This window comes from Lepisosteus platostomus, chromosome 28, assembly GCF_059453375.1.
Source record: "Lepisosteus platostomus isolate fLepPlt1 chromosome 28, fLepPlt1.hap1, whole genome shotgun sequence".
NCBI classification, from domain to species: domain Eukaryota; kingdom Metazoa; phylum Chordata; class Actinopteri; order Semionotiformes; family Lepisosteidae; genus Lepisosteus; species Lepisosteus platostomus.
In genome coordinates, this window is record NC_142638.1 from 5,186,176 (window position 1) to 5,205,851 (window position 19,676).

General features: G+C 42.4%; 1 protein-coding gene across 7 annotated transcripts in view; it reads left to right on the forward strand.

Annotated features, from left to right (window-relative positions):
- The window catches only part of stat5a (signal transducer and activator of transcription 5a), a 91,011-nt gene extending 71,557 nt beyond the window's left edge, over positions 1 to 19,454 (forward strand). For 6 of the 7 annotated variants that reach the window (XM_088622988.1, XM_088622986.1, XM_088622984.1 and 3 more), the window contains 16 exons: positions 363 to 452; positions 2,546 to 2,720; positions 3,615 to 3,745; positions 4,202 to 4,353; positions 4,716 to 4,871; positions 5,326 to 5,505; positions 6,531 to 6,618; positions 6,822 to 6,944; positions 7,171 to 7,263; positions 8,351 to 8,578; positions 9,656 to 9,750; positions 10,662 to 10,804; positions 13,004 to 13,159; positions 13,437 to 13,488; positions 14,558 to 14,665; positions 16,250 to 19,454. In XM_088622988.1, coding sequence (XP_088479114.1) covers positions 363 to 452; positions 2,546 to 2,720; positions 3,615 to 3,745; positions 4,202 to 4,353; positions 4,716 to 4,871; positions 5,326 to 5,505; positions 6,531 to 6,618; positions 6,822 to 6,944; positions 7,171 to 7,263; positions 8,351 to 8,578; positions 9,656 to 9,750; positions 10,662 to 10,804; positions 13,004 to 13,159; positions 13,437 to 13,488; positions 14,558 to 14,665; positions 16,250 to 16,376 — 2,097 coding nt within the window. In that variant the 3' untranslated portion in view covers positions 16,377 to 19,454. The remainder of the gene's footprint in view (positions 1 to 362; positions 453 to 2,545; positions 2,721 to 3,614; positions 3,746 to 4,201; positions 4,354 to 4,715; positions 4,872 to 5,325; positions 5,506 to 6,530; positions 6,619 to 6,821; positions 6,945 to 7,170; positions 7,264 to 8,350; positions 8,579 to 9,655; positions 9,751 to 10,661; positions 10,805 to 13,003; positions 13,160 to 13,436; positions 13,489 to 14,557; positions 14,666 to 16,249) is intronic. The other variant, XM_088622983.1, reaches the window with a different exon arrangement.
- The last annotated feature ends 222 nt before the right edge of the window (positions 19,455 to 19,676 follow it).

Below are 19,676 nucleotides of genomic sequence, written 5' to 3' on the forward strand. Positions count from 1 at the left end.
GAATGTTGGGGCCAAAGAGGTCAGTTGCCAGAGTTATGGCAGGAAACTTCTGAGTTTTCAGGACATTAATTATAAGTACTCTTCCAAAGCAGTCCCGTTTTAATGTTGTTTCACACCAACATTGTTTGACATGCTCATGCTTTGGTACGGTGTAATTAGTTTTAAAAGACAAATAACATCTTTTGAATTGCAGCGCAATCATGTCAAATCAGCAGATGAACACAGCTCCTTAAAAGCTAGTGTTTCACTAGTGTTTTGCGCACAACAAAATCTATCGACACGCAAGAGAGGTGAGCCAAATCTCAAGAGCCCATGTGTTCTGTGCTTATGTTGATCTCCTTCTGATGCTCGTTGTCTTGCAGAGTACGTACGACCGCTGCCCGCTGGAGCTAGTGCGATGTATAAAACACATTCTCTACACTGAGCAGAGACTGGTGCGAGAGGCAACAAATGTAAGCAATTCCCTTTCATTACTGTATTTACTGTGGTCTTCCTGACAACATGAGATCCCAGCAGCTGACAATTGAGAACATGTGGAAAAACATCCCACTCGTACGCAGAATGTGGGCTGTAGCCCAACAGAGCAATGCTAGACTCTTTGGGACTGAGCAGATTTTTAAATTTGCCGAAGTTCTGATCGAATGACTTCATGATTTTCCAAAGCTGATGTGGGTTTTTCTAATGGGTAAGGGCAACAAAAAAAAAACAGTCCAACTTAGTGAAAATCCAAAAGAAGTCGTATGAATAAACATCAATTTGATGATTTTACTGAACATATTCTCAAAATTCAGAAATTGGTGTTTGTTCAAAATTGGTTTGACTTATTAAAGAAAATGTTACTGTCTTTCAGAAAATCAGTATTACAGGCTTTATTTTTATTAGGATTCCAATACTTGATACTTGTACAAAATTTAAATTGTGTTATTATAAGAGTGTTTTTCTCTAATTTATGCTGTTTTTTTGTTTGGTTTTACATTTACCAGCACTTTAAATTTGTTTTTCAAATCCCTGCTATTTTTCCACTCTAAATGACAGAAGATAAGGGAGTTAGGAAGTGTATTTATTGCCAACTGAAAAAAACAAGATGTGACGTGTCTGTCACAGCTTTTAAAACTGGTCCTGTTTCAAAGATATGGAGGCTCATCTTGCATATATCTAAGACCACCCTTTTCACACAGTAGCAAGCAGAGACTCCCATTGCATAGCAGTCTGAGCCAGTTCAGATTCTACATGCTGCCTGCACCTGTATATGAGCCTTCATCAACTACTGACTTTTACCCTACTGCTTATCTTGTATTGGGCATATTGGCAGTGTACATACAGTACATTCTTGATACATATACATTTTTATTTAAGATTTGAACAAGAGCCTGCAACATCTAAATCCTGCCATGCAATAAGAGTTTCCTTTACTTCCGTCTGTAAAGGAGGATCAATAACGAAACAAGCTTGCATTTGAGAAACGCTTGGAAATGTTGTGCAGTTGTGCGTGATGTTGAGCATGAGTCAAGAGGAAGAAGCAAAACGGGATTTCTTTTTGTTTTGCCATCCATGTTTTGCAGTATTTGTGCTTGAAGTGGTCTTGTTTTTGTTTTTTTCTTGTGATTGTTCTTTTTTCTGATCACATGGAAACTTAGCTGTCTCAAAAGAAAAACAGGATACACAAGCGCACACTGCCCAGAGGCAGTGAAGTAGTTTGATTGTGTTGTCATTGAAAAGCCTTCCTTTCAGAGCTTTGTTAACATGCTCACCTCTGAGCTGAGCCAGACACCCCCTGCCTTTCCCTGCACAGCACGTGTATGAGGTGAGGCTGTTCAGTTCCAGGACTGAATTATGTACACAGAGGAGGTTCTGTTTCAACATGTGACCTGTGTATCCTGTTTGTGATATTCCTTTGTGTAATGCTTCAGATCATTAGGGAAACAATTCAAAAGCAAAATATTTTGAAAACAGAAAAAAAAATGCTACAACCTAAAATCCAAATACTGGATACACCAGCATTTCATAATCCTTATTTTGTCCCAAAGCTGCCTGGACAGATCTTGTGAAAATTCCTATTAAGTGTTTAGTTTTCTGCTTGTTTTTTCTTATTTCTAAAAAAGCTTGCACATCACGAAACACAAAAAGGCTGGGCTGTTAAGAGTTTAAGTTGACTGTCCGAAAGATCAGATTCTCTCAAGAATTTCATTTTGTGTGGGAGCTGGCTGCATGTGGATTTGTTTTTGTACTAGCCTGCTTGGTTTATTTTGCCTCACCTGTTCCCTGACTGGTCCCCTGCCATCAATGATGAATATCCACCGTCTTAAGACTGTGGTTTTCCCCAAGCCTTTGCCCCTGCCTTGAGGAAGAGTATTGACAAGGCCTTGGAGCTGTGCTGTTAGCGTTTTCACAAGGGTGAAAACCCAGGTCACAGCCGTGTTGAGAAGTTGTCTCGTGGTTGTTCAGTAGCTAATCATTCTTAGACTCTCGCCTGCTGAACCGTAGGCTTCCTCGATGTGGCTGGGCAGTGTAAAGACAACCTTTTTGTTTGGCGTTCCTCTCACAGTCGAGCTCTCCGGGAGGAGGGCTGCTGGACAGTATGTCTCAGAAGTACCAGCAGATCAACCAGGCCTTCGAGGAGCTGCGCGTGATGACCCAGGACACGGAGAACGACCTCCGCAAGCTGCAGCACAACCAGGAGTACTTCATCATCCAGTATCAGGAGAGCCTACGCATCCAGGGTGAGTCTCTGCTGAGTACTGTCCATGGGCCGTGGAATCTCTGAATGCTTCGAATTGTACTGCTGTTTGCACTGCATGTTCAGTTAACTAACTCAGTCGAGTGCATTAACTCTCACTGGGATGAGTGAGCTGCTAATATTGAAAGCCAAATAAATCAAGTAAAACTGTCAGTAACCTCCTTCCAGATTTACAGTATCAATACTTATCTCTCATGGCTTATATGCACCTTTTGCAGTACTGGAAAATGGGGGGGAATCACCACTCAAGAGTAAGAGAATTAGAAGGTTGCTGTGCCCACTGTGGAACGTATGGCTCTGTGGTTCAGTCTGTGTTTCACTGTATAGCTTGTTGTGTGCAAGTTAGTTTATATACTGTACCTGTGCCCATATCCCCAGCACAGGGGTCAGTGTCTCTGCATGCATGGACCAGGTGTGCTCTGAAAAGTGTGTGTGTGTGCCACAGCATGATTGTGGTTTCCAGGGTTTCAGTGTCCCTCAGTGTATTTAGGTCTCTACATATGCTTTAGCCAACTTTATCAGTGTTTTATTGCACCTGTCGCTGTTGCTGTATCTGCTTCCATTTGTGCTACTCTCCCAAGACAGGCTGGCAGTGTGCAGACAAGTCCAGTCTGTAAAATGCAGAAAAATTTAGGAATGATTATTTCATTTTTACCATTTCAAAAAGCCCCATGTGGAGTTGGCTGGCTAGGAACATTTGAATTTGTAAACACTGCTCCTCAGAAATGGTTTAACCTGTTTTCTCCAGATTGGGACCTGACTTTATTATAGGTCCACTCCCAGTTTACCTTGTCAAATTAGAGTGGTTCAGTGAGTTGGGACGGGTATGATTGGTGTCTCCATGGTGACGATCCTGCCTTTGCCTTGTGTCCTCCAGCCCAGCTGACTAGCCTGTCCACTCTGCCCCCTGCGGACCGCCTGTTGAGGGAACCCAGCCTGCAGACCAAGAGGGCCACTGTGGAGGCCTGGCTCACTCGGGAGGCCAACACACTACAGAAATACAGACTGGTATGTTACCCCAAACCAATGTGCCACAGCTGTAAAAAGCTGCAAAACCAGCATGGAGAGCAGGGGAACCTTGCTGTTGAAAGAGCAGTGGCCATGACATGAAGCAGACATCAACATGAGACCATCCAAACCAGGGCTTCTCTGCTTTGGCTCTTGAAGTCCAGAATCCAGCATTCTTTCTACAAAGGAATCAACTACTCCACTACTCCATGTAAATTGTACAATTATGTTGTGTTTTTGAGATGTTTTCTTTTTAAAATGGGGCTCAATGCAATCATTTCATCCAATCCATGTGCAATAAACAGCAATAAAGCTGTATAAAACCTTGTCTACAGCATGAGGTTTTCAGTGCACTTATACAAATTATATGCAGGCATGACTCATTTCAGGCATTGTGCATCGTCCTGTGCTGAGACTTATTTCTTCGTTCATGTCTGTCTACCCATGTGCCCTCAGGACCTGGCCGAGAAGCATCAGAAGACTCTGCAGACGCTCAGGAAGCAGCAGACTGTCATCCTGGATGACGAGCTGATCCAGTGGAAGAGGCGGCAGCAGCTGGCGGGGAATGGGGGGCCCCCCGAGGGGGGATTGGATGTGCTGCAGTCCTGGTGAGTCCAGTTGTCCACTTGTCCACCTGCGTGTCTGGGTCTTCCTTCTTGTGCATCTTGTCCGTCACTCAGGCACATTCCCATCCGTCTGCTGAAGTCTCTCCCTAAAACCTGCAGCATCCTATAGCTCAACTGTTACAGGGGTTCGCCCAAGAGCAGATAATACTTTGTTAAGGTTTTAATGTTCCAAGTCAGAGGTAGGTGCTATATTAGTAATGATATTTAAAACGTGCTCGAACGAAAGTGAATTAATAAAGCTAATTTGAAATGGGCACCTTTTACTTGCTGCTTTCCGTAGCTGGAGCTCTTATGATTCCTGTGTGCCATCAGGGTTGACCACAGCGCTTTCTCCCTCTGCGCAGGTGTGAAAAGCTGGCGGAGACCATCTGGCAGAACCGGCAACAGATCCGAAGGGCTGAGCACCTCCGCCAGCAGCTGCCCATCCCCGGGCCTATCGAGGAGCTGCTGACCGAGCTCAACGGCACAATCACAGACATCATATCTGCACTAGTCACAAGGTCTGTTCCGCTTGCTCTTCCTTCACATTCAACGCAGCTGACCCATCAGATTACAACAGTGTGCTCATAACAGAGTGCTCCATTAGCGTGGGGGCACTTTAACTTGTATTTCCTGGGTACTACTGCATTTTTAGTTACCGTCCAGAAAAGGTTTTGGGATTTGCTTACCTTATTTAATATGGAAAACATGTTGACCAGTGATCCTAACAATAAATTAAGTTACGCTTTACAGTGGATGACGGCAACAATACTAACAGGAATGTATCTACATTGTTATTAACTGTTGTAACCAATAGCATTTTACTCCCATTGGTTACTACAGATGCATCATTATTCTAGTCCTATGGGGGTATTTAAATTAGTGTGATTTTAACCATAGGCTAATCGATAGCTTTTCCCCATTCTTTCTGGAGTCATGCAGTTAACATGAGTTCCCTCCCCTTGTCCCTCTCAGCACCTTCATCATCGAGAAGCAGCCCCCGCAGGTCCTGAAGACGCAGACGAAGTTCGCGGCCACGGTGCGGCTGCTGGTGGGGGGGAAGCTGAACGTGCACATGAACCCCCCGCAGGTCAAGGCCACCATCATCAGCGAGCAGCAAGCCAAGGCCCTGCTGAAGAACGAGAACACCCGGAAGTGAGGCGCCCTCCTCTTGTTCTCCCCGTCTCTCCACGCTCAGATCCCTCTTTTTACTGCCTCTTTCGCCGTTTTCATCCGTGCGGTGCCTTTCTTTTTTTATTGGCGTGACCAGCTATAGCTGTGTTGCTTAAGCAGTTAACTGCAGTTGCACAATGTAATTGTCAGGTGAAGCAAAATTAAAAGGGAGGTTGAAAAGAATTATGATTATTATAATGTATCGTAATTATGGGTTATTTGGATAATAATAGAAAACGGTCATACAATTGCCTGCAGGCAATAAAACAGGAACTGTAACATGGAACCTCAGTAAATAACCACCTCCTCACCCTAGCAGAGCTTTCCCTGTGTGTCTTTCGATACTGGAGGAAAATTGACCGATAACCATCCTGGAAAGGGTCATGAGCCATGGTAATGGAAACCTGTACTAGAAGGTCAACACAGGTGCACCCTGTTACTGTAAAAAATACAGAACTTGAAGCTGTGCTGCTTAGAGAGGAGGGAAATGAGAGCTGAAGAATGTCCCTTCCAAGGTTTTCCGAACTTTCCCCACACGTGCCTTTGTGTCCTCGACACATCCCCAATCTCAAGCTTTTAGTGACAGTCGCTAACGAAAGCTGTTATCTGGTGGTGCAAAACAAGGTGACCTAACTATTAATATTGAATACAAATTTTTGGGACATTACCTTTGTTGTAGGACATTCTCATTCTAATCCACAGTTGTCGACCGTCTCCAGTTCAGCTCGTCAGAAAGGGCAGGTTGCATTTAACCAGATAAATTGAATTGTGCATTAATTGCTAAATGTATAGTCACTACATGCATTGCCGAAAAATAGTCTCTACAGGGTTTTGAGTGCACAGAAATATTGTTCATTTTGTGACGAAATGTAGCCCCATAACGGAGCTAAAACATTCAGATGTGCTGCTGGCCAAAAGATGCCTTTTATTTAGATAGTTAATAATGTGTGGCTGGTTGAGAAGGGAGTGAATCCCCATTCACAGCCTTCGTTTGTTTTGTGTTTCAGTGACAGCAGTGGAGAGATACTCAACAATAACTGTGTCATGGAGTACCACCAAACCACTGGAACTCTCAGTGCCCACTTTAGAAATATGGTGAGATTTTTTTCACAAAAGGGTGTTGGACTTAGAAACTTCAGAATTATTAGAATTAAAAAAAATATTGTTGGCTCAAGTGTGTGGGTCACTGAAATACCACTCCTTGACGTGTCCTGGCTTAGAGAGGGGAGAAGTGTCGCGTGGTGTGAGGCCTTATCCTGACTTCTGTGAGCGACTGGGATTTGTCTTCTCTCTTCTAGTCTTTGAAAAGGATCAAGCGTTCCGATCGACGGGGGGCGGAGTCCGTGACGGAGGAGAAATTCACCATCCTGTTCGAGTCGCAGTTCAGCGTTGGGGGGAACGAGCTGGTGTTTCAAGTCAAGGTCTCCACTGATTTCAGCTTCTTACTTCTTTCAAATCAGCATTTGTACTGTTCCAAACCAGCAAGGCTGAGAAAGCCCTGCTCATCTCTCAAAGATTCCACTTTGGGAACTTTTGTTCTCATCACATGTCATAACATCTTAAGTTTCACCATTTTTAAGTTACAGGACCATTCATCCCAAGCTTTCCATGTGCTTGAGAATCCAATGTCCTTCTCCTCCCAAACAGACGTTATCACTTCCAGTTGTGGTGATCGTCCATGGCAGCCAAGACAACAATGCCACAGCGACAGTATTGTGGGACAACGCCTTTGCTGAACCGGTGAGTCCCGGTTTACTCCCTTACTCCTCTCTTTGAGCTGGACATTGCACAAATTGCAGAAAGTGCACTATTGAAATTAAATCATTTCCAGCACAAAGCTCAATGCCGCCCCCACTCCCATATTAAAGTACAGCTGTTGCAAAACTTTTTGGTTTTTGTTTTCCAAAAAACAAACATTGAGGTGTCCTATGGGAAATGGTGGCCTTTTGATAACATTGTGCCTCAGAGTTGGATGACACATCAGTTTCCAATCTGCTGTTTGAGGTTTATCTCTACAATCACAGTTTGCAAAGCTATTGTGATAGGAGGGAGAGAGCTTCCCTCTTGGAAAATTGCCAGCTGATCAGCTGCTTTATATGTAAAATAGTTTATATTTCGTGGATTTAAACTGTTACATGTCACATTATGTCATAATTCTGGGAGGGAGGATATGTTTTCCAAGTAATTCTCGGAACATATTTCATTTTCAGTAGCCTGGATGGCAGCAATCCTGTGAACGCTGGCAGGAGGTGCTACATGCGGGGCACTCAGAGATGTGGCATGGGGTGGCATTTTCTTGGGACACTTTGTGCATGTCACATAGCAATGTTAAAAAGGTGCAATGGAGGAGTTTTTTTACTGTGAGGTGGTGGCAGAGATGCGTGTGTGATCTGCTGTGTGAAGCAGATGATACATTTCCCTTTTTAAAAGTACTTAAAGGGGCTTGTTTTCTGAGTAGAGGTGGGGTGTGGGTGGTGGAAAACTTCATGTTCTGAAATAAATTTCAGAATGTGAACTTAAATTAGGGACAGAAATAAAAAAAACGTAACACGGAGATCCTGACATATAAAACTGAGCAAACCTGGTAAAGACCTCAAGTAGTGTGTGACACTACTCCAAAACTGGAACTTGTGTAGTAGCTTGGCCCTGTGCGTCCTGCTAGGCCATATGCAGACAAACATCCGAAAGAGAAATATAGATGTATCCCAGAGTGCAGTAAGATTGTAAGGTTGGGATGCTCAGTTACATGTGGAAGGGGCTCGGTTGTTACTTGTGATGATCTGTGCAGAGTATCATGGAAATGTCTGTTACCGGGGTGTGACCCCAGATCTCCTCTGTGCTTTCGCAGGGGAGGGTGCCCTTCATCGTCCCGGACAAGGTGCTGTGGCCGCAGCTGTGTGAGGCGCTCAACATGAAGTTCAAGGCGGAGGTGCAGAGCACAAGGGGGCTGTCGGAGGAGAACCTAGTCTTTCTGGCTCAGAAGGCCTTCAGCAGCACCAGCGTCAACCCGGAGGACTACCGCAGCATGACCATGTCCTGGTCACAGTTCAACAGGGTATGGTTCAGAGCACAATACAGAGTAGAATAACTTTCTGTTTCCATGGTGTCCATTTTCTTCCATCTATTTTCTAACCTTTTTCCAAAGTTCCCAGGGGGAGCCAAGCCTATCCCGCCAAACAGACCCAAGGTGTTATACACCTAGGCTGGGATGCTAGACCATCACAGGACACACACACACACACACACACACACACACACACACACCAGAACCAATTTTCCCAGAAAACAAAAAAATATGTATGTTTTTAGACTGGGGGGGGAAATTGGAGCATCTGGAGGAAGCCCATGTGATCACCAGGAGAATGTAGATTCCAATAGCTTAGAGAGCATCAAGGATGGAAATCATCTCCTCTTGCAAAGAAGCTTGATCTGTCTGAGGTTTTATGACCTGCAATTTTCTTACACAAATATTTGTGTACAGACATAAATGGGTGCAAAACTAGTAATGTTAATACTCCTTTAACATGTCTATGTAAGCTGTCGTCGTCTAAATAAGTTAATAGGCATGAGACGTCCAGCTCCCGATGCTGGCTTACATACAGGAGTCTGCAGTGCATAAACAAGCATAAACCTTTTGCTCTTTCTTGGGTATTTGCCACTTTGGCACAGTAGGTTTCCTTCTTATTTGAGCTGCAAAGACTGGGCTCCTGGTGATGTGCCAGAGACAGCAGTTTGAAACAGAGAGGCACTGTATACTTAATACTTATTTGAAAAAGTCTATACTTGAGCCTAGTGGCTCATCAGACAGGAGCTTTTTCCTGATTTCATTAGCATTAAAAGGCTTGAGAAAAGACTGTGCAACCGCCCCACCCCCACCCCTCTTCTGGTTGGGATCCCAGTCCCTTCCAGGGTCACCTGGGATAAATTTATAAATCAAGGTGAACACAAACAACTGCAGGAAATTACGTTGCTCAGGGGTACATCACCAGTCTGCTGCTGGAACTGTTATCCACTCCTTCCCAGCTGAGAACCCAGAGCGCTAACCACTACACTGTGATGCCCACTAACAGACAACAGCTAAGAGTGTTCGTCTGCGTCACTGTGAAGCCTGTCATCCTCTTGTACCTTGCAGGAAAGCTTACCTGGTCGAAACTTCACGTTCTGGCAGTGGTTTGATGGAGTTATGGAGCTCACGAAAAAGCACCTGAAACCCCATTGGAACGATGGGTGAGAGAGTTCTTCACTATTACTGACCTTCTATGCAGCATTAAAAAATCCAGACTCAATGGAGTAAAGGTCTTGAGGAGTTTTCCTACATTAGGTGTAATTAACTTTATTATGCCCCTTTCAAAAGATGTTGGGCCAGGTGTTTAAAAGCCAAGAAAGCTACTGAGAGATCTAAAGTTTTGTTAGGATCTTTTCCTGCTGTCATCGTTTCCCCTGCTCTGTCTAGATCCAAAACCTCTCCATTACAACAAAATCCTCTTCCAAGATGTTCTAATATGCACAAAATGTTGGTGCAGTTTTATGCCTTTCTAAGCTCTTACTAAGGGAGAGATACATCCACCCATTTTAGAACTGCTTCACCCAGTTCATAGCTGCATAGCCTATCCTGACAGGCAACAGGTGCAAGGTGGGATAAATCCAGGTCCAGAATTAGAAATGCAGGGCCCCAGCACTGATAGCGCTGAAACACACTGCGTCACCATGTTGATGTATATGCTCATAGCCATCAATGCCACATTTCTCAGTGAAAGATTCTGGACACCTCATATCTTTCAAGGTGGGCGAACAGTTAGTTGTATTAAGTAATTGATCGGTTCAGGTAGATGGACCTGAAAGTTTCACAGGGCGTTGATGAAGTAACTGTTTGTGTTGACTCCTTGATCCAAGGTGACCTGCTTTAAGATCACAATCCTAGAGCTGTAAAAGAGTACCAACAGTTCAGTTTAGATATTGCAGAGTGAAGGAACAAAACATTTGAAAATCTAACCCCAAATGCAGCAACTTCTGCAGTGAGCAGATGAATAGAGGATATAGCAACTGTAGCAGGATCTGCAGGAGCAGGCTGAACATCTTGAGGATATGGAAGTGCTGAAGTTGGGTGGAGTGTGAGCTGTGCCCCCTGTGTGTTTCAGCGCGATACTGGGATTCGTGAACAAGCAGCAGGCCCAGGACATGTTGATGTCGAAACCCAATGGCACCTTCCTGCTGCGATTCAGCGACTCTGAGATTGGAGGGATAACCATAGCTTGGGTGGCCGAAAACCCCAATAAAGCAGGTGCGGTATTATGATTAGATTGCTTTTGTTTTCAATTTGATACAGGCAGTGCTTATTTTCAGCTCAGAGTAAATGATTTAACAATACCCAATAAGAATGTACCTCTATGAATTGCCTAGCAGATAAGTTAAGAGAGTGATGTTTCGAAACTAAATGTTTTGAAAGTCCATCGACTTTTTTCCTCCTGATTGTGCGGTCTGGAGTCGCATGTTAGTCGGCGTCTTCATGCAGAGGTATCATCAAAACTGCTGCTGTGGACTTTGGTACTCAGTGAATTGGTACTGAAGGAAATACGTTCCTAGTGATTGATGAGTGCTAGGTAAGAACATCATTTGTGCCCATGATGGCTTGCAAGTGCAAAAGATGATACAGTGATACAATGCTGTCCAGGACAAAGCTGGACAGAGCTGCCTGTTGTCTTCTGGTATTGTTTCATGCAAAATGTCCTGTCCTGGGGGGCACAGGTTTCATATTAAAAAGTTGTGTAGGCCAACAAACTTCACAAGCCCACTGTATTGGTTTCAGTATAGCTGCGCTCTGAAGAAAAACCACAGTTGTGCTTTGGGGAAGAGAGGGATTACTACCTTTATAAGCAGGTCAGAGACCTGCTAGTTGTCGATTTGATTCTGCAGACCTTCCCCTCCTCTCATCTCTGCACAAATCCATTAATCGTTCAGGCTGTTCTAATTGAAGGTTTGCACTTCTTAACCAAGGGGGAGAAAAATAGAACAGGAAGATGAGAATGAACTGCAAAATAGCATGCATCCTTTTTGTTCGTTGCAACAAGAATGGATCAAGCCCAGCTTTGCACAGGCTGCCCAATGTTGCCATTTAAGGATGCAGTGAATTTCTGAGGGGATTTACAGAAAACAAAAATTGCAGAAGTCACAGACTAAAAGCTACTTTCAGTATTGAGATCATTTCTTCATTTTTTCGTTTTTACGTGCACTTTGTCCTCTCATAGTCTGTGACAAATGCTGATCTATCTGTTTACCTGCATGTCTGTTCAGATGTTTGCAGCATTTTATTTCCAATTCAATCCAATCCAATCCAATTTTGTAATAATTTATTCATCCATAGGGACTCACCACTTTTTTGGTGGAATATCAGAGTTTTAAGATTGTGATGGTATGGTTGCAAAGGGTTTTTATTATAGAGTCTTTGTCTAGAGCAATGTACATATTTCCTAAACAAGAATGCTTAGTATGAAGCTTCCATGTATATGCAGGTATTGAAAAGGGAATGTGATATTTGATTTATTAACAGTGACTAAAATTGTCAGTGTTTATTCCAGAACTGCATACCACTTCCTCCTGACATTCTGCTGATGCACATTAGACCTTGCTTTCATTCACAAAAAATCAGTTCCGTCTGGGAAAAATGACAATACAGCAGCTAAGAAGTTATTTTTTTAAAAGCACAAATGTGAATGAAAGGCTAGAACCGATTTTCCCTTTTTCTGAGAAGTGAATCAACAGTTGATATTGTAAAGGAAAAATGAATTAATGAATAAGCATATTTTATCGTAGAGTTAATGACACTTATTAGAGTGGAAACTACATGGAAGTGCATTTAAACCAAGCACAGAAGGTGCTTCTTTACACAAAGAGTGATGGGAGTGTGGAACAAGCGGTCCTGCCATTGTTAAAGCTAATGCCCTGGCTTCCTTCAAGGATGGGCTGGGTGAGGTCCTCGTATCGAATACCAAATGTCCTAGATGGGCTGAATGGCCTCTTCCCGTTTGTAATTGTGCTTGTGCTCTCTGCTGGAGAAAGCCTGCATGCATTTTGGTGCATGAACAAACTTGTGTATCAGTTTGGTTTAAGCCAGAACTTTATTAAATTCAAAATTTTTACTTGCCGGTTTTCATTATGACTCGGTTTTGTAAATGATTGATGCTTTATTTACATTGTTGTTGTCTTTTCAGCACTGTGGTGTACATTGCATGTAAACCCTGTTTAAATCAAACAATACATCAGGAACAAACTACAGATGATAGGACAAATGTGTAAATATGTCCGCAGACAATATACTTCAAAAAAGAACAAAAGATTAAATGAGCACTGACCTTTGTGTTTAAAAGTTGAACCATGCCGCTGGTTAATTCTTTAATGATTGCAGGTGGCTGTTTAACATTTGTGTCGCTTCAGCTCTTAGCCTGTGCTGTCAACCCTGTCTCATCTGCCTATGACCCTGCAGGGGAGAGGATGGTGTGGAACCTGATGCCCTACACGACCAAAGATTTCTCCATCCGCTCTTTGGCTGATCGCATCAGCGACCTCAACCATCTGCTGTTCCTGTATCCCGACCGGCCGAAGGACGACGTCTTCTCCAAATACTACACCCCTCCTCTCTGTAGGCTTTTCTTTTTGTCTAATATACTCGTTACTTATTTCAGTGTTAGTTTTTTTTTTTGATTTGTAGTACAGAAATAAGTTGTGTATGTAAAATATGAATACCATGATAACAAAATAGTTATATCATAACACTACTAATAAACTTTATATCACACCTTTAAAGGTATCTTCTCAAAGCACTCCTAATGAATTTAATAGTTGCTAATACTTGTATTCATTATAGTCCTTGAATTTCAGCTATTCCACTAATATCTCCTACCATTTGTTTCCCGCAGCAAAACAAGTGGATGGGTATGTGAAGCCACAGATTAAACAGGTTGTGCCAGAGTAAGTTGAACACTTTTTTTTACCTGTCACTTCACTTCTCACCAGATTGTGGGCATTTGCTTACCTGCAGTTCAGCAATATAGGCGTTTCAAGAAACTGAAATGCATTGCATTTGCTCACACGGATCGATTTTACACATTCTTGGGCAAAAGATTATTAAACTACTGAGCCGGACGATTATTTTGCAGATCATTGTCTGAAAGTCTCTGTGATGGCTGCATTACGGTTCTCATTACGTACAGACAAACAAAAGAAAGGGAGTGATTTACCCCAGTATTCTCCTGCACAGTACTTGCATTTGTCTTATTTTTCAGTGACAGGCCCATGCATCATGCCCTGCAAGATCCTTAACGTTAAGGATACGTACTGTGTTATCTGCGTTTTCTTCTTCTGATTTTTGCTGCAATTGTGTTGTCCGAAATTGACTATTACAGTTTGGCAAGGCTCATTATGATTGTGTCAGAAACTAAAGATCTCAGTCATTGTTGACGATGAGAATAGGTTAATTTGCAATATCAAATGTACAGTTGTTTTAGATTTCTCATCATGGTGTCTTATTTCATTTCCTTGCTCCATGGGTTCTCATCTGTGGTACTTCATCAGTAGGCATCGCTCTCTCAGCCTTAATTGGTCCTTCAGCATGCATAGATCTCCCTGTTATCAGCTTTGATGCGGATCGCCCTGGGCCTTCCTTTGTCTCCCAGCCCATTTAAACAAGAGCATTAATTCCGTTTGACTCCTTTCATGTTGGCGTTGCAAATTTAATTGTGCACACACTTGAGCTGAATGAAGATCTGCCATTTACAACTTCTCTTAGAATGCCAATTGCCAATTAGGAGATCTCACTTGGCTGCATTTCTGCTTAAATATCCTGCAGTTAACATGTGGGACCAGCTCCAAGACGGAGCCATGTAGACCGGAATTCAGTAAATTATTAGAGCTTATTAGTCTGGGCAAAGCTGTGACTCAGTCAACCCCAGTGGTACAGTAGATACTTTCTTTCAGGTTGCTTTTCTGCATTCCTTCTCCCTTTCTTGGGTCGTCTTTAATACTTCTTTTTCTGCTCCAGGTTTGCGACTGCACCTCCTGACCCATCTGGGGCAAATGCCACCTATATGGATCACGCGGCCTCTCCATCCGTCAGTCACCCACACACCTATGGCATATACCCCACCACGTAAGTGCCTTGTACTTGCAGAACACGTGTCCTAGGCACACCTCTCAGTGGGCATTCTTTTGCAGACGACATAATCGTAACAAATTATTTTGTCCATCCATCCATTTTTTAACTACTTCTTCCAATTCAGGGTCATGGGAGAGCTGGGTCCTGTCCCAGCAAGCGTTAGGTACAAGGCAGGGTACATCCTGGACTGGACTCCAGTCCATCGGAGGGCACACAGAGACACAGACACACACAATCACACCAGGGCCAGTTTTTCGCTGAAGCCAGTTCACCTACTAGCATGTCTTTGGACTGCCAGAGGAAACCAGAGCACCCGGAGGAAAACTCCGCAAACATGGGGACAGCGTACAAACTCCACTCAGATAGCAAGACTCTTAAATAAAACCTGCAAAACAACTGTGCACCATTGGCCAGGATTGCTGGAGTCAGGTCAGCCTCAGCTCCTGGGTCCTGCCGGGAGCCTGCAAGCCTGCAGTGATGCTGGTGAGAGACGTGTGGCTCCTTCAGGCAGCACTAACAGTCCTGGAAGGCACTGTGGAGCCTGCAGCGCGTCTCTGGCTGAGTGGTCCTGCCAGGTCTTGTAAACACAAGCTGGATCCTACACGTTTGCAGGTTCTGAGCTGAATTTAAATAAAATAATTTACGGTGGATTACTCTGTATTTTCCCTTTAATAAAACCATTTTGTAAAAAGATTGAGGCATTTTGCCTTTAAAGTGTTTGATGCTAGGCATAGGCTAGTTTTATGATAGGCATAACTTAAAACGAATGTAAACCTATTATAAGGCTAAGGCTTTTTTTCAATTTTGTGGTTCCGAACGTATGCCAACATCAAACTGTGTTATGACAAGATGAATTAAAAAACATCTCGTAAAAGCAATACATTATACAGTACGTGACATATGATAACATAATTAGGTTTTAAAACTAGAGATAATGCACCTTAAAGTATAACATAGGTCTATTGTGTGACAGCTTGCACAATCACAGCATTTTTTAAGTATCGTTGTGTATCGTCTTTTAAAGTAACAATACCCATTTCATTAAGCAGCTAGAACAATGCATAACTGCTGGTTTTACACAAGTTGGCAACTAGCATACAAGACATAAAATAATTTTCACTTTGTATGTATCCTGAATTCCAGGTACATTTAATCAAAATGGATAACAATGTATTCAAAACATGAATGATACCTTTTTCATTGTTATTATCGGATTATGACATTATTTGAAAAAACATCTGATGAACAGAAAGTCATCAAAGTGACAGCAGAATTGCAGTTAATGAAGTTTTAATAAGAGTATCTTCTTTTACGTGATACCTGCCGGTGCCGAGTGTTTTTAAGCAGAATCTAAGAAATTCAAGGATTGTTTCAAGGGAAAAAGTGCTTAAAGCACCAGGATAGGGACATTCTCTTATGAGTTGGTCTGTTTGTGTATGCCCACATACCTCGGCATGTGTCTGTCTGTGCGAATGAGTGTGTGCCTCCCTGTTTTTGTATGTAAATAGATGTGTGTGCGGTACGTGCGCATACGCAGGTGTCTTCCTGGGTGTGAACGGTTTCATTCTGTCCTTACAGGAATGACACCATGCTGGATGCGGATGGGGAGTTTGACCTGGATGACACCATGGATGTGGCCAGACATGTGGAAGAGCTGTTGCGTCGCCCAATGGAGAGTCAGTGGATTGGACACACCCAATCGTGACCTCTGACCCCTCACTGCCCCCCTCAGCCCCAGAAAGAAGTCATCCCCAAAATTTTTGGATGGTTTAATTCCATTGTTTGTTTAATCTCATTTTATTTTATTTTTATTTTATTTTAAAGAACCATAATGTGAAATGTTAATAATGGTTGTGAGTCTAATATTGTTTTTCAGCATGGTAATTGAATTGCAATTCATTCTCTTTTCCTTCGCACCTGTAAAACACAGACATAAAAGAAACGCAGCAGTTTACGCTGCTAAAGATATCGCTATCATATTGTAAAAAGCCATTCGCTGTTGCATGTTTGTTTTTTTACAGCTTCTTTTGCGTTTTAAGAAAGTGTCACAAAAAAAACTACTGTACAAAAAAAAAACTAAACCGTTTTAACAGTCTGTATTCTGATGCAATGGTTCAGTGAAATTGTCTACACCTATATTTGATTCACTGCCTTCTCATCACAAAATAATTTTTAATTATGAATTCACTTAGGTTCTGCTGGTTTTTAGTTCCAAGGATTTGGTGTTTTGTTGTGCGATTTGTGTTTAAAGTAACGTTTTGTGTTATGTTCAAGTGATGAGATAATGGTGCCGCATTTCCAATCCATCTGGGTTGTCAAAGTGCTTGAGGGTGAAGGAGGGAGAAGGTGAGGCTGTAAGCTGCCTGTATATAACTGTGCCTGTTGGGGAACAGGGAGTTGTCTGTGGCTTGGAACCTCAGGGGCAGCAAGCTCTCTTTGTGGGCGTCTGTCTTCTGCCTTAAGAGATCGAAACTACTCTGCGGCTGCCCTGTTGGCTCAGATGCACAACATGAATTATTTTGAAGTAGGAGTTGTGCTCTAAGAGTACTGATGGGCTTTATTTTTTAGTTTTTTTTATATCCCTCACCAATTAGGAATTGCCAGTTGTCTCTTTACCTCTCTACTCACAGCAGCAACTCCTGTGCTACACAGGAGAACAGTAGGGGACAGGGGGGCAGTCTCCCCTGACCCCCCCCCACCCATCTTCTGACTCTGACCCATCTTGCGCCCGACAGGAGCTACTGTAGACTGGAGGAGCAGCGTGTGTCTCGTTGACGTCCCGGCAAGCCTACAGGTGACTGGGAGTTGCATACAGGAGCCGCTATTTTAAAAAGAAACGAGACAGCCGTGGCAGACTAATCGTAAATCCACCCCTGATGGCACTCTGCCACTTGTGTGCCACCTTTTGGGGAATTCTGGTCGCAGTCAGTTACTGATATGACCCAGGATCAACTTTCAACTTAATAGATAATAGAGCACAGCCCCCGATGGCCTTAATTTGCGGATTGTGCACTGTGACTAGAGTGAGGTTGTTGAGGTTCCAGGCCTGCAAGAGAGCCCCTTTCTCCTGTAGGGGACTTTTAATCATGCTGAGCATTGAAGGTTTCATACAGTGCTCTGTTTGCTGTTTTCCTATATGTTCAAAGACACAGTACACTAAAGAGACAACCGCTCACTATGTAGGACTTGAGATTATGGAAGCATAGTTTTTATGTTTAAATGCCCATATGTAAGCTCAGGCAGTATTAAGTCCATTGTGCACTGGATCCAATTCCTGTACTATGTTTGTCTGAAAAAGCAGAAGTTAATTTCATTGCATGTTCAGTTTGTTAGTCATTTAAATGTCAGGGCTTATATCTTTAGCAATCTTTTGCTGTAAAGAAAACAAAGTACTAGACATCAAAAGCTAACAAAAAGTGATACCATGCACATCCAAAATGTAGGAGATTGGACTGGATGCATGTTTCATTGGTCATTTTTATTTTAATATACATATCATGTATGCCCTATTTAACTCTGATTCCTTGCTTAATGCAGCATTTCTTTTTTTTTTATCCTAGTCTGACATTTTTCCTTAAAAGTTGTTTTAAGATCAACTATAGACCATGGCTGCTGTTCCAGAGTCAGGCTTCCTAGACGGCAACGTGGAGTTGTGGGAGTACATGCTTTTGCACAGTGTTATTGTAGTGTAAAATGAGCTTATATCAATTTCCAAAAGCCACCTGCTGCAGTCTCGATGGACAAGGAGTGACAGGAAACGTGCATAGTCCGTAATTTAATCAGGGCTTGAGAATTCCACTTGTTAAATCAAGAGCAGGATTGGATTTGGTGTGCAGTGGCTTTTAGGATCTTGTTTCTATTTGTCCCTGTAGGAAAGACATCTTGATTACCCATCCCATGACGCTTTTTGAAGAAGAAAATCTAACACAGAATAAGGCTGCTATCTGTTTTCTAGCCCTTTGATGAGGAATCTTTCCCAGATTTTGCATGGAAATTCATGCAAAGCCATGTTTTTTTTCAACCAGTCACTCCTCTTTTTCTGTTGTTCCCCCCTTTAAGATGCAGAATTGGACATAGCCGTCTTGTTTTTCTTTATTCTTTTTTTATCATCATACAAAGAAATAAAACTGTGCACACCTCTGCACACAATCCCTTACAAACCAGAAGGTTAACATTGCATCACTCTGCCTCAACTCTTCCTATCATGATTGCTCAGAACGTAAAAGGCTCTCAGGTATGGAATGGATTATGGTTTCAGAGAGCTGTAACATAAGTATAGAAATGCAAGGAGAAATATATAAATATATTTTCTTTAAAATAATGCTATTTTATTACCGTGTAAATGTCTTTGCATATTATTCTAATCATGACTCATTTCCAATAAAAAAAATAGCTGCCACCACTTTTCAGACTTGCATTGAAATATTGAGCAAAAGCCATCTCTGTTGATAAATGGCAAACTTGGAATTCTATGGTACACAGCTTTAGTATAAATTGAGAGAGATGACTTCTTCTTTCAAACAATCCACTGTCTCCATCAAAAGGTTTATATCTGTGTACTCCCTTGCTCAAAGAGTCTGAAAAGAAACAGGGAAGTTGTGTTTTTTTCTAGTTCCTATTGCTAGTATTTCACCAAGCGTGTTTAATCTTGACTATATTAGGTAACGCTCTGCTCTGTTTTATGTTTGTTTATTATTTGTGTTGTGTTTTACTATGTGGATGTAAGCCAAGAAAAAAAAACAATTGGAATAAAGTTTTATAAATAATTTTAACAGTAAAAAAATCTTCTGAAATAAATGCTGCTGTAGATGTGGATTAACAGCCGTTCATCTGACCTGAACTGAGGAACATTATTCTTTTAAAGAGATTTATGTGTGTTTTAGTTGGAAAGCATGTGGGAAACATTCTGGGCTTTAAACATGTCAAAACCTTAGGACGCTGGGGCAGTGGAAGCTGATGTATGCGTCTATGCCTACCTCTCGTGAAGTGAGTTCCGAGGCACAAT